Source organism: Ambystoma mexicanum, chromosome 5q (assembly GCF_040938575.1).
Source record: "Ambystoma mexicanum isolate Mex_15411 chromosome 5q, UKY_AmexF1_1, whole genome shotgun sequence".
NCBI lineage: Eukaryota > Metazoa > Chordata > Amphibia > Caudata > Ambystomatidae > Ambystoma > Ambystoma mexicanum.
The window spans coordinates 237799349-237813354 of record NC_090933.1 but is presented as its reverse complement, the minus strand read 5'-3'; the positions used below and the strand labels follow the sequence as shown (position 1 = coordinate 237813354).

General features: G+C 47.0%; 1 protein-coding gene across 1 annotated transcript in view; it reads left to right on the top strand.

Moving 5' to 3' along the window:
* Positions 1 to 13948, top strand: part of LOC138498247 (uncharacterized) — a 107976-nt gene extending 94028 nt beyond the window's left edge. Inside the window, exons 4-5 of the mRNA XM_069622099.1 lie at positions 10946 to 11524; positions 13886 to 13948. Coding sequence (XP_069478200.1) covers positions 10946 to 11524; positions 13886 to 13948 — 642 coding nt within the window. The remainder of the gene's footprint in view (positions 1 to 10945; positions 11525 to 13885) is intronic.
* Positions 13949 to 14006: the final 58 nt, after the last annotated feature.

Below are 14006 nucleotides of genomic sequence, written 5' to 3'. Positions count from 1 at the left end.
AGGCGGAAGGCCAGTTTGTCAGAGGATGAACATGAAGCACGCCATTTCCTCTCTGCCACCCTGCAGTTGCGTTTAAGGGTGACGAGCTCCGAGTCATACCAGGAGTTACATTTGGCTTTGGGCTTCAGGCGGATTCTCATGACAGGGGCAAGGATATCAAGAGTATCAGATATAGCAGAGTGGAGCATGGAGAGGGCAGTGTCAGGGTGGGAGTCAGCCGAAGGGGGAGGGGGAGGTGCGAAGGTGGCAGCGAAAGCCTCAACTGACACGCGCTTCATGGGTTGGATGACCGAGAAGGTGGGTGGCAGTGATGAGGGTGGCTTTGCCAGTGGGGTAGGGAGGGTGAGGTGGGAGGATAGGAGAAAGTGATCATTCCAGGAGAGAGGAGTGGAGAGAGGGACGGAGAGGGGAAGGTCAGAAGAGATCAGAGCATCAAGAGTGTGCCCTGCAGAATGAGTAGGCCCAGACCGGAGAATAGAGAGTGAGAGAGAGTCGCAGAGGTCACGAAAGAGTCCTGTGGGGGGACAGGAGACATCCAAGTGGATGTTGAAGTCACCAAGAAAGAGGAGTTGAGTGGTTGAGGACAGGAGTGAGGAGGAGAGGTCAGCCCACTCAGAGAGGAAGGAGGAGATTTGACCAGGTGGCCGATAGATAGTATCCACGGTAAGGGAATGGCTAGGAGAGAGAGAGAGACGGCAGACAAGGCATTCAAAAGAGGAGTAGAACTGCGTAGGAGTGACAGTGGCAGGAATCCACTCAGGGAAGATAAGGGTGGGCAGAAGGTGGGTTGGGGGGGGGAGACAGAGGAGGGCTGTGACAGAGTCACACATTTTAGACATTTTTAGAGGAAAAGTAGTGAGCAAAGTCATTAGCAGAACGGGAGGAGGCGATTGTCATTGGCTAGGGGGGTGTGAGCAAAGATTGGAGAGAAGATGAAAGTTTGCAGGGGTGATTGTGAAGGGAGGACATTACGTTTGTGAAGTAGGATAATTTAGCTGAATTCATTGCAGAGGTTAGGGCAGCAAAAGAATGTGTGTAGGTGTTCCGTGGGATTTATATATGTATGTGTGTGTGTACTAGGACCAGCACAGACCGAGCACACCACTGCAGGTTCGTCTTTGCTTGGAACAATGAACTCACTCAGAATCAAAGGAAATATTTTATACGTTGCATTTATTTTGCAATAAGTAGATAAAATGGCAAATAATCACTACAAACTTCACAAGAATTTATGCTGACAAATAGGAAAATGCACAAGTTACATGAGCACAATCTTAATGTTCCTTTGCTTAATCAGCTGTGCTAGGGACTGTCATCAACACCAGACTGGTGACCCTCTCTCCCCACAGGCCAGCACTAAATGCAACGCAGCTGACAGGAACAGTTGCTTGAGGCCCAGGACACCCTGCATGCCCAATGTTAGTTTGCTGGTGAATCCCATAATCTTAAAAGCAAGTGGAACACCGGCTCTCCTGCTTTTTGCCTGACCATCTTGGCAATGTCAAGTACTTCATTTTGTGTGTAATCTCTAACTGTGTGTTTGTTTTATTGTGTTTGATTTTTATTTTTTATGTTATTGATCATTTATAATGCGCTTAATACCATCTACCAAACTTGTGTTGCGCTGCGTTGTCTTGCTTCCAAGACAAAATGTGTTGCCCCTGAGCTACCCTTCCTCCCCTGCACATTTCCTGCACCGGCCTGCCCCTTAGATTTATTAGTTACTAATGGGTGCGCTGGGTAAGCACATCCTCTCTGTGAAGCGTCTAGATTTTCTCCCTCAGAGTTCTCTATGTCAACGAGGCACACTTCTAAGGCCTCATCCCATTCAAAAGTTTCAGGGTCACTATCACTCACTTCCCCGGACCAAGAAGTTGGATCTCAATTATCTTTTCTAATTAGTGCTCATACTTTAATCTTAGATGGTGTACAGCTTTTCTGTCTACGCTTATGCATCGCTATACGTACAGCAAGAGTGGCACATTTATCTTCCATTGCATCACCTCCTTACAGCTGATTCTAAGGTTTCTGCCATGGTTATTAGTGTTTTATTTGCAGGGAGATCTCATTAATGTTCCAATTTCTGCTTCTTTAACTAACACAGCCTCATGCATTTTTCTTAGCGCAGCCAAGAACAGCCATCCCATCCTGCCCACCGCCTTCCGCTCCTTCTCAACTTTCCCCAGTGGTAAACCAGCCAAGCACTTGCTAATCAACACTGGTGAAATTTCTGCCTCCAACACATCCCATGCAATGGGTGCAACTAACCCATTCATGAGCTCAGCCATGTATGACCAATGGCTGCATATTGGCCAACCAGGAATGTGACTGATCGCCTCACCTTCATCAGACATGTGCCTTGATTTCTCAATTTCTTTCCAGAATGGCATTGTTTCTGCAAATCCTGCCGACTACACCAGTTGTTCTGTAAGGGACTTATATATGTGTGTGTGTATGCACTAGGACCAGCCCAGAGTGAGTACACCACTGCAGGTTCGTTTTTGCTAGAAACAATGAATTCACTCAGAATCAAAGGAAACAATTTATACTTTGCATTTATTTTGCAATAAGTAGGTAAAATGGCGAATAATCACTACAAACTTCACAAGAATTTATGCTGAAAAATAGGTCAATGCAAAAGTTACACAAGCACAATGTTATGTTCCTTCACTTATTTATCTGCGCTAGAGACCCTCATGAACACTGGACTGGTGGATCGCTCCGTCCCCACAGGCCAGCACCAAGTGCAACACAGCAGACAGGAACAGTTGCTTGAGGCCTTAGTTTCCAGGACGCCCTGCATGCACAATTCTAGCTCACTGTTGAATTCCCACTCCCTCCTGTATGCGCAATGCTTTTATCAAGTGTGCCTGTCCATGAAATGTTATGTGAACTCTTCTGGAAGCCTATGCTAACTTATTTTCAGTGGAAATGCACTATCTGCACCAGGGTTCCAAATTATTTCTTCCCCCCTCCCTCCTAGAGACTGGTCGGGCCTATGGGAAGCGTTTTTGGATTGCGGTCTTATCACTGACCAAGGTCAGTCTGAACTTCTAGTGCAATCTCGTACCTATTTACGTGGAATATTGCAGTGAAGGCAAAAGCTGAAGTCTGCAAGCATTCAGTGTGTGCTTCAAAAATCTATTAATTCTTAATAACTCAGGCAGGCCTGGGGTCTATGAGCTGTTCTTTCATTATATGACAGTAGGCTATGAGTAGGGACGGTGTACATAGTTTGCACCAGTGTCGTAGCTCATGGTGCATGTTTGCTTTGTAGTAGCTGAACATCTGACAGTGTAGCTACTAAATGCCTCCAGGCCCCCAGTGTCTGTGCTTCTCCCACCCCCCCATTGGCCTCCTCGCTTCATACTGCTGTTTCAGCCTCCACCCATTTTGAAGGTTGTGCCACCATACCTCCACTCTTGGTCTATTCGTTGCTTTCCAACCCATGGCGATTCTACGCTTGGCCAGTATGTAGGCTAGGTCCTTGAGTTTACTGACATGTGCTAGCTTACGTGGTCTAGAAAATCCCTCCACCTTGCATGCCCATACGGATTCCAAATCTAGCTTAATCCCCTTCTCAGACAAAAGGTGGGCCACCTCCCCCCAGAATTTCCTTATCTCAGGACACCCCCAGAACATGTGTATCATTCCCTCATTGCCCCCCTTGCCCGCTGCATTTGGGAGAAGTTTGTATCCCACCGTTCTTGAATTCAGCAATCCTCTGGGGGGTCAAGTACGTGTGATATATAGCTGGATTTACTGCAACCGCGCTTTTCTAGATACCTTCTTGTGGTATCTCTGGACCCTCGCCCACAACCCATCATTCATTGGAACCCCCGCTTCCTCTTCCCAGTCCCTCCTTAGCTGGAGCACCTCCTTCCCCACTTTTGACATCATTAGTTTATAGATTGGGGAGACCTCATGGCCACCATCCGACACATCATATAATGTTTCCACGGACGTTTTGGGCGGTTCCTCCAACACTACTTATGACTTTGTATCCCTCACCTTCCACACCAGCCTAGTATAGGCAATATACTGTCCCCGATGTAGAGCAGTATCTGTCGTTAGTGAGTCAAAATCCACTGCCTTCCCCTCTTGCCAGATATCCCCCAGCATAGCTATTCCTATCGGTTCCCACTGTTTGCGGACCACCAACCTCAATTGTTCGTCAACTCCCTTCAACGCTACAAGCAGCGTTTGTGGGGAGCATGGGTTCGGGTTCCCCATTATCCGACATGCCCTTTGCCAAATCTCCCATCCTAGGTCTAACAACCCCACCTTCCTGTCCTGCTGTGGCTTCGTCACCCATATCCATTCTTTTGAAAAGAACAGGATACATTCAGCTCTCAGCAGTCTGGACTCCGATGTTGGGTCTTCCAATTGCCATCTGGCCACATACTGTACCTGACTGGCCAAATAATAAACCTCGAAGTTGGGCCATTTAATGCCCCCACGGTCATATGTGTTCTGAAGCTTCCACAAGGCTTTTCTGTTCCTAGAGCTGTGTCATACAAACCCTCTGCAGATGCTCACAAGCTTGACAAAGAAGCGCCTCGGTATCATTTGTGGTAAGTTACCGAAGAAGTGCAGCAATCTAGGCAACCTTACCATCTTCAGCAACGCCACTCTCTCCATCATGGGCCAAGGGAAGCTTAGCCCAAAACCTCATGCTATTCTCTATGTTGGCCAGTGCCTTCTCGGTTTTATGCTTATATTCCGATTTGGTTGTATGATATACATCAATCCCCAGGTACCTGAAGGTTCTGGCCTCCCATTATATCTGCAGCACCGGCAGCTTCTCTTGTGTTATCCCTCTATATCTGCCTAGCGGAAATCGATGCGACTAATTCGGGTTCACCGTTATGCCTGACACTGTCACGTACCTCCCCAACACTTCCAATATATATTGTAAGTTCTCCTCCGGATATTTTAAATACAGCAACATATCATCAGCATACAACGATATCAGATGTTGCCCTCCTCTAGTACTCACCCCCACCTCACCATATTGCTGTCTTAGGTATATCGCCAGAGGCTCCAAAGCTAATATGAACAGCATCAGGGACCACGGGCATCCCTGTCTGGTGCCCCTAAAAAGCTGCCATCAATCTGAGATCATTGCTCCTGTCTTGACCCGGGCCAGGGGCGCACTATTTAGCCGCTGTGCCCATCTCAAATACATAGGCCCGACCCCATACTCCTTGAAGGTGGCCAACAGCCAGGGCCACTTGACTGGGTCGAAAGCCTTCACTGCATCTAGCGAGACAATCGCCATCTCCCGCGGGTCCTCCTGCATCTGGTCTATAACGTGGTGTAGTCTCCAGAGATTATCCGATATACTCCTGTGTGGCACATACCCGGTCTGATCAGGGTGAATAAGTTTACTGATAACCGGTCTCAATCTGTTCGCCAACACTGCCGTGAGTATCTTGCTATCTTGATTTAGCATGGATAGCGGTCTGTACGACCCGCAGTCTGTGCATGGTTTGTTGGGCTTAAGGAATGGAACGATATCCACCTCCCTCAGGAAATCCGGCAGTATACCCCTGTCCAGAGCTTCATTAAGCATGGCCAACAGAGGGGGGATTATTTCCGCCCTGTACGTTTTGTAGAACTCACTCGGCAGTCCATCCGTACCTGGCGCTTTACTAGTAGGTAGCAACTTAATCATCGCTTCTAGTTCCTCCTCTGTGATCGGAGCCTCAAGGGCCTCTCTATCAGCAGTCCCCAACTTGGGAAGGCCAATATCCGCGAATGTTTCAATCACCTCATCCTCTTCTCCCTGCCCACCATCTGCATACAATTGCCGGTAAAACTCTAGAAAGCCCCTGTTGACCCCTTCTTCGGTGTCTAGCATTTCTCCATCCATTCCGCTTAATGCCCTGATCATTTGTCTGGGTGCCTCGCTCTTATAGAGCCAGGCTAGTAGCCTGCCAGGTTTGTCTCCACTCGCGTGTTGTTTCTCTACATATTTTTTATAGTTCAAGTTACATAGTCTCCCCCAGTTTTCCCTGCACTCCTGTTGCCACTGTTGTACCTTCCCAACCTCCTCAGGGAGTGCGCACCCTTACGCATCACTGCCGCTATTTTCAACTCTGTTTCCTGCAGCTTCTGTACTATTCCCCCTAGCAGATATTTAGACCTAGATATTGCCGCCCCCTCATCACAACTTTTAATTCCTCCCACACTGTGCCTGCTGAATCCACACCCCCCATGTTATGTTCAAAATATTCCACTATTTCTTTCCTCATATCCTCCCTAAATATAACATCCTTCAAGGCCTCAGCCCTGAGTTTCCACGTGGGGATCCGCGTCCTATATGGCATGTGTTGCCAAGTGGCAATTAGCGGCGAGTGGTCAGAGAGGACTCTTGCTTTATATTCCGACCCCATCAGTTCCCCCATCAATTCTGGTGCAGCAAATATGCAGTCCAGTCTTGTGTATATATTATGTGGGGCAGAATAGTGCGAGTACTGCCTGTCTAGCAGGTGGTGCGTCCTCCACACATCCACCAGGTTGAAGTCAGGTCCTAGCAGCTGGCGTGGGTTTATCAGTCTTCGCATCTTATATATCTACCTAGGGGTTGAGTGTGCAGTTAAAGTCTCCTCCCCATATGACTGCTCCCCCCAGATATGGACCTATTTTGTTGTATAAGGTCCTGAAATAACCCGTAGCATCTTGATTAGGGATGTACGTGTTAACAATACTCAGTTCCCTGTTTTCCACTAAGCCCTTAATCAGGACCGTCCTCCCGTCGGGCTCTATGGTGGACCATAACAGTTTAAAGGGGACATGCGGTGCCACCCATGTGATAACTTCTCTGGCGTACGCTGAATACATTGACCCCACAGTCATTCCCTTCCATTTCCTCTCCACCAGCCCCTGTTTCTCTTTAGTTAAATGTGTCTCCTGCAGTAAGGCAATGTCAATCTTCTGTCTCTTCAAGTACATCATAACTTGTTCCTTTTTAAGTAGCTATTGATCCCCCTGACATTTCATGTCACTATCTTGAGGTCTCCCATCCTATCCATATCCCATTCCACCCCTCACTTCCTTCACCATCCACAATACGTTATAGGTGCAAGCTCGCCCACACCCTTTAACACCCCTTCAAACCCCCCAACTCCCTTATCACCCCCCACCCCGTCCATCCCCAACTGTTGCCCAGCTCCATCCCTGGATGTCAGGCTGACCCGCATCTAGTCCTTTCGTGGCCTGCGCCGGTACTTGTATCACAGCGGGGAGACACTGAACTGCCGGGATCTCGTCTACACTAATTTCTAGGGGTAAGGTGCCCTGATCCAGCCCCTCCTGCATAACGCTAGCTCAGAAGGCTCTGCTGGATGCCAGGACTATCTCCCAATCAGGTCAGTATTAGGGCCTCGTACAGTACATCAACCAAGTCTATCAATGATGCGACACCGGTTCACTTATCTTGTTCACTCCGGTCCTGGCTATTTGCATCCTCTGGATAACCTTGAGCGTCGAGCATGTTCATAGCTTCCGGTGTCTCAAAGAAGAGCATTTTGCTCTTGTGTATGATTTTCAATTTTGCCGGGTATAACAACATGTATCTGAAGCCGAACTCTCTGAGACGTTTCTTGACAGCCACGTAGTGGAGTCGTTGTCTTAGCACCAGCATGGTGTAATCTGGGTACGCCGTTACCGTTATCGACGCCCTGCTTATAGTTCCTCCTTTACAAAAGTACTCCGGGATCTTTTCCCTCGCCTTATAGTTCAAGATCTTAGCTATAATGGCACGTGGTGGGGCTCCCGGGCAGGGCCGTCGGAGCTGGGCCCTGTGCGCCCTTTCAACCGTGAATCCTTAAGTAAGCACACCCACCCCTATCTCCTGCAAAAGCATGTTCTCCACATAATTCGTTGGGTCTGTGCCATCCTCCCCTTCCGGTAATCTCACCACCTCGTATGTTGCTGCGTCTCGCTCTGCCCTCTGCTTCTTCTGCATGGCTCTCCAGATTGCGCACTTGCTGCTGTAGTATGTGTATCTCCTTGGGGTTGGCCGTGCCGACATCTGTATTGGTCTTAACTTTGCTTTGCAGCCTGCTAGTGCGCTCCTGCCAGTGTCCTCACGTCCTGTCTTAAATGATTTACATCAACGCTGACCGTGTCTACTGTGAATTCTGGGGCGGTTTTCAATTCTGCTATGGCCACGTCAAGTTTGCTACTCCATGAGGCCTTCAGCTCCGCAATGGCTTCCAATATCTGGTGATCGTCATGCTGTGGGCTAGACAATCCTTGCGTGTCCCCTTTTGCCTGTGAAGTGATGTCTGGTGTGTGTGGTGGTTTGGTGAAGATGTCCAACGTGGTTTGTTTCCCTTTGATCTTGTTCCCTTTGGACGCCATCCTTATCGTTGTCCCAGTGGTCTCCTTTGTATTGTGGCACGTCGATGCCTCTTTAGCCTACGCCCCACTCCGTCTCGGGGGCTCCCTATTGCAAATTGTCTGCATCTCACTGGGTGGCACCTGGGCGCGTGCCACCTCGCGGTTTCAATGCTCCAGGTAATGGAGTCCCTGCTCCGGTAGAGGGCGTGTGAGCCTTGCGTGCACTATTCTGCCAGTAGTCCACAGTGTTGGGTTGGCCTTTTGTCACACCTGGTCAGCGCCTAGCAGTCACCTCAGGCTCTCATGGCCATCCACCTGCTCCATTTAACAGGCTTGCTGTGTTATCCTCGCCAACAGCCAAGGTAGTATAGCGTCTGCCCTATGTCTCTGGGCGCTAGCTACAAACTGAGTCGCTCACACTCTGGCCAGCCGGCTCCACTGCTGCAGTTGGGACGCTCCATCTGCCCGCCCTGCCAGGTCCATGTCACACTACCGAGTCTTCCGCTGGCAGGCAGCCACTGCTGCATACGGGGCCTGCCTCTAAGTGATGCCGTCCTTACTGCCGGCTTGCCCCTCGAGTGTTATGTGCGCTGACCATGCCAATCTAGGCCAACAGTATCCTGCTTTATGGGGCGGCCCACCCCTCACGACAACTCTCCAGCGAACATCCGGGCCCAGGGTCCCCTTGTGGCCCCAGTTGTATGACGTCTACATGACCCCCCGCCCATGTCCCTCAGTGTGCTCTTCCAACTGCGTAGCGGGCTGTCTGCGCGCTGCCGCCACAGGCGCCTGAGGTCTGTCTGCTCTGCGCTACACTGGGGTGTGCGCGGCTTCCAGCCCTCGCTATGTTTGTGTCACTCTGGTGCCTGGGAGGCAATGTTGCAGCCCCTCCTGCCGCCCGCGCTTCGCCCATCCAGTGCTACAATATATCTGCACCGTACGCTGATCTCAGGCTCCTCTGCCGCAGTTACTTGCTATCACAATGTATCCCCACTGTCTGGAACGTGTAGACACAGAGGGGCCCGTTTTATATGGAATCACTGTGCTCGCCCTGTCAGAGCGGTCGCGGTGCTCGTTCTAGTGCGAGCTGAATCCCCCGCTGCATCCTGGCATTGCCCTTTGTTCGGCAGCGTCCGCATTCTTGCGAGCAGGTCCACTGGCCGAGTCTCTCGATTCAGTCTCTGTTAATGCCATATAGCTCAGTCGGTCCGCCGCAGATCATACGCAATATGAGCCTCTCACCTTCCGACAGCCGCAGGTCTGCTTTTTATGAAGTTTGAGGCTTTTAATTGCTCGTTAGTGCAAGGATCATTTTCGGATCAGTAGGAGCTCTCGGGAAGAGCAGCCTATTCCATGGCTGCCAAGGCACGCCCCCTAGAAAAGTCTAACAGTTAACATAATAGTAGTCACATGTTGGCCTGCTCTTGAGCTTGCTTGCCCTTTACCTGGGCCCATTCTTTATGAGACAAATATACATGTGTGCCTATAAATGTAAAATACAACAAACAACTGCAAAAGTGCCAACTATTGCAATTCTCAATTCTCAATTCTTGTTATTTATATGTAAAAATGTCTGTTTTAGGAGTCTATTTCTTTTGTAATTAATAAATGATAGATTGATTTTTAGGTGGGAACAATGCATATACGTTTGCAGTAGTATCACATGCACTTTTTTTAGTGCCAACCTCCACTGCAATGATTGCTTTTTAAACAATATGTGTAGGTATGGATGTTACTTGTGCCTTGTCATGCAGGTGGACACAGCAGCATGGCATGGGAGTGCCCCCATTGCATCCTTGTATCTAGCATCTCCAGCTAACATAACAGGGAGAAGAGTGTTAGGGTTTTGTCAACATAGCTGCTCTTTTAAACCAAGGAAATTAATCAGGTAGTACATATATGAGAGTGAAAAGCAAACCTTGAGCAGAATTTTTCCTTTTTTCCGTCACATGATCTGAAACAGGAAATCATTAAGCAGCCATTTCTATTATTGGCATTGTTGAAGATTACTGCTGAATGGAAGAACAACCCATTGGTAAAGGAGGAATAAACACTGTAGTCGCTATGATGTTATGCTACAAATTTAGGAGCTGCCACAGAAGGTTTTTGAGAGGGTTTCTTGTGCAGGCTGGAGTTTGACACCGTGCTTCCCATAAATTGTTGTCAAGCAATGATATGTGTGCAGTGCTGGCCTGATTAGCTTCCCGAGATCAATAGTAGGTAGAAAATATGCGCTGGTACTGTGTAATGATGTTGCATACAATATAAATGAATCGATGCAGTGAATTAACCGTGTGTTTAGTCTAAGAAAATATGTTTTTATATATTCTTGCCTTGTAAAATATATCTGACATAATGTGATGTCAGAATAGCCAAATATAGCAAAGAAAAACGAATTGCATGCCTTTCCTCCTACTTTCCCAGTATCCATTTGGGAGTCTGTCCCAATCATAGGGAATGGGAGAGAGCTATGGCATAAATGTTGGATACAATTAATAGTAAGCCGATTCTGGTGGGGGTTACTTTATCTAACCATGCCAATTTTTCATACAACCAAAACAATAACTTCACTCAACTGTCTTTATCACTTGTTTAGCCTGCAGATAGAACCTACAGTCTTGACCGTGAGAAAGATGAACCTGTTAAGGTCACAGACACCAAGCATCAGTCTATTGTTCAAGCACAACATCAAGGTTCTGTAGATCTTGCACCTGATCAGCACGTTGAAGACCGAATTATAGAAGCAGCATTGTGTTTGGGGCACAGTAGCGATGGCCTACAGTCAGGAGAGCATTATTCAAATCATGAACATCCCCAAAGACCAAATCAAAGTTCAGCTGGTGGAAAAAAGTGTATATCACATGTTAGCTACGAAAACAGACAAAACACAAGACATTTGGATTCTAGCAAAGGGCTTGGACCTCCTGCCTACAACAAAGAACATGACGATTATGTTGCATGTGTTACCAGGAGTACCAAAGAACCTAAAGCATACAGTAGTAGGGAAAAGGGCAGTCAGACCTCAAGGACTCATTCTAAACAAAGAGGGGATACCTTTCCAAATGGGCTTAGCAACAAATCTACCTGTAAGAGGTGTGGAGGACGAAATCCTGCTGATGGAAGCAGCAAAAGCGTTTGTCATGATTGTTTGGTGAAATCTGAAACACACCACAGTGTAAGTCATAGTACTCAATTATGTATTTTTAAATAGATAAGTATTGAGCATGCATTCAAAAGGTATGGTCATCATGTTATTTTACCATTCTGATTAATTTGCAGATAGACAGATACATATTCTGTTGTTTTATTTTTGTTTTGTGTAGTTGTGTCAGATATCAGCCAGTACTGTCTCTCTTTACTAGATCATTGTGATTTGTGTTTCAGAAGATAACCATAAAAGGGAAGTGACTTTAGCCATACCTATTGACACTACACTTGTCTCATTGTCAACTAACCAATATCGACATATGCATTTGCGATGAGCATATGTGGGTGTTAAAGCTCTTAAATTAAAGCAAATGGCAATCCACAACACAGCTGCGTATTGGCAAAGTCCCTTTTCAGTATACACTTAAGACGAAGTTTGCCACTTCCCAGATAAGTGATGGAATGCAGAGGTATGTTTTCTTTTTCATTCTTCACATTCACTGAAGAGTCTTTCCACCCGAGTTTGCTCATTGTAGGTGTTAAAGTGGCAAAAGAGGGCAAAGTCACTGGGGGTCAGCAATACGCACCACTCAGGATGCTCAAAAGACAGGTTTGCACCTCTGAATACAGTGTGCGTTCCAAGCAATCTGATTGGCTTTCCTCCCAGCCTGGTGTGCTAATGTATGTTAAAATAATAACCTATTGAGTTGTTTAAATAGTGTACTGCTTTGGCTATTGTAGAGGGGGAGTAAGTGCCCACATTACATCTCCAAATATTGCATCTTCAGGTACCATATCTGAGACAGATGTTAGGCTGAGATCAATATATCTTCAGCTTTAAAGTAATAAATCAGTGGGTCCTTATCTGAATCTGAAAGGCATACACAGCATGGACGATTATGTTTCCTTTCTTTCAGCATATGGTCTGAAAAAGCAGGTCATGAAGAAGTCATTTAGATTATTGGCGGTGCTGATGAATATCGGTGTGTGGTAGAAGGTCCCATTGGTAAAACTTGGATAAGTGATGCAAAACCTATGATGTTATTATACCACAGATTTAGAAACCCACATAGAGAATATTTGCAAAGGCTCTGATTGGCTACCTAAAAGCAGCAGTAGCCTGCAAATATGACTTGGTAGTAGATTTACTGTGAAAACGTGTTATGCATAGGATTACATAATTGATTAAGGAAGTACATGTGTACGTAGTCTTAGAAAAGATATGGATGCGGTCGAACGGACCGCATCCAAAAGTTTGCTTGGGCTAAAAGTCTGAAAAATGCTACCACCAAAGGTTCGAACCACCAAATGTTCGAACCTTTGGTGGTAGCATTATAGGTAAGTATAAAAAAAAGACTGCAGGGGCTGCGGGGGTGACCCTCGCAACACCCTGCTCACTATAATGTGTGGTATAGTGAGTGGAGTGTTGCGGGGACACCCCTGCAGCACACCCTGAAATAAAGAAAAAAAACGAAGAAAAAAACCCTGCAACACCCTGCACACTATACTTTACGGAAGTGAAAGGGAACTGGCGCTGCAGGAAACCAGCGTGAAGAAGAAGGTGAGTAGAGTATGTTTATGTTGGGGGTGTGGGTGGTGGTGTGCTGAGGGTGTGGGACGGGGGGGTGTGATGTGGGTGTGCTGTGTGTGTGTGAGTATGTATGTGTGTTCGCATGAGAAAGGTGCAAACTTTTGGTAGTTCGCACCTTTCTCATGCGAACGTTCCGGCTGCGTTAAATTCAGCCGCGGCCGGATCACTTAGATTCAAAGATATCCCTTTTTGTTTATATTTACGATAGTGTTTCTATATAATCTTGCCTTTTAAAAAAAAATGTGTTTGACATAATGTGACATCAGAATTGGCAAATACAATGAAGAAAAACTGAAGTCCTCATCTCTTTTTCCAGGATACATGTGAAAATGTCGAAAGGGAAAAGTTAGCTGGAGGAAAAATCAGAGTTTATTTACCTGTATCTCCCTTTCGACGTTTTCACGTTGCTCCATCTCCCTCACTAATTCGCCCCCCCCCACCAATCCCACCTACTTACTTTGTTGTGTGCCGCTGACTTCCGTGTATCCCTGCAATGCCAGTTCCTTCCACTTGCATGGACGTAAAAACTGTGCCGCAGAATCCTTTTTTAAATTTCTTTTTTAAATTACTTTATCACAAAGCAGGGAACACCCCCGCAACCCCCGATCACATTACAGCGAACAAGGATGCAGGGGACACACTCGCAACCCCTGCTACCCTTGTTCGCTGTCATGCAAACGTATGGCATCATTGTTTGGCTATTTTGGCTGTGCGTGATTTTCGTACTGCTAAAATTCGAACAATTATGCCATACGTTCTTTTTTATTCAACATTTTCTACGGATTCCCTTTTTCCCAGTTAACAACTTGGGATTCATTGGAAATAGGAGACAGCTATGGCATAAACATAGGATTCAGTTAATAGTGTAGTGATTCCTGTGTTTCAAATCTTGTTGTTCTGCTGTTGTGTCTGTTTGGCC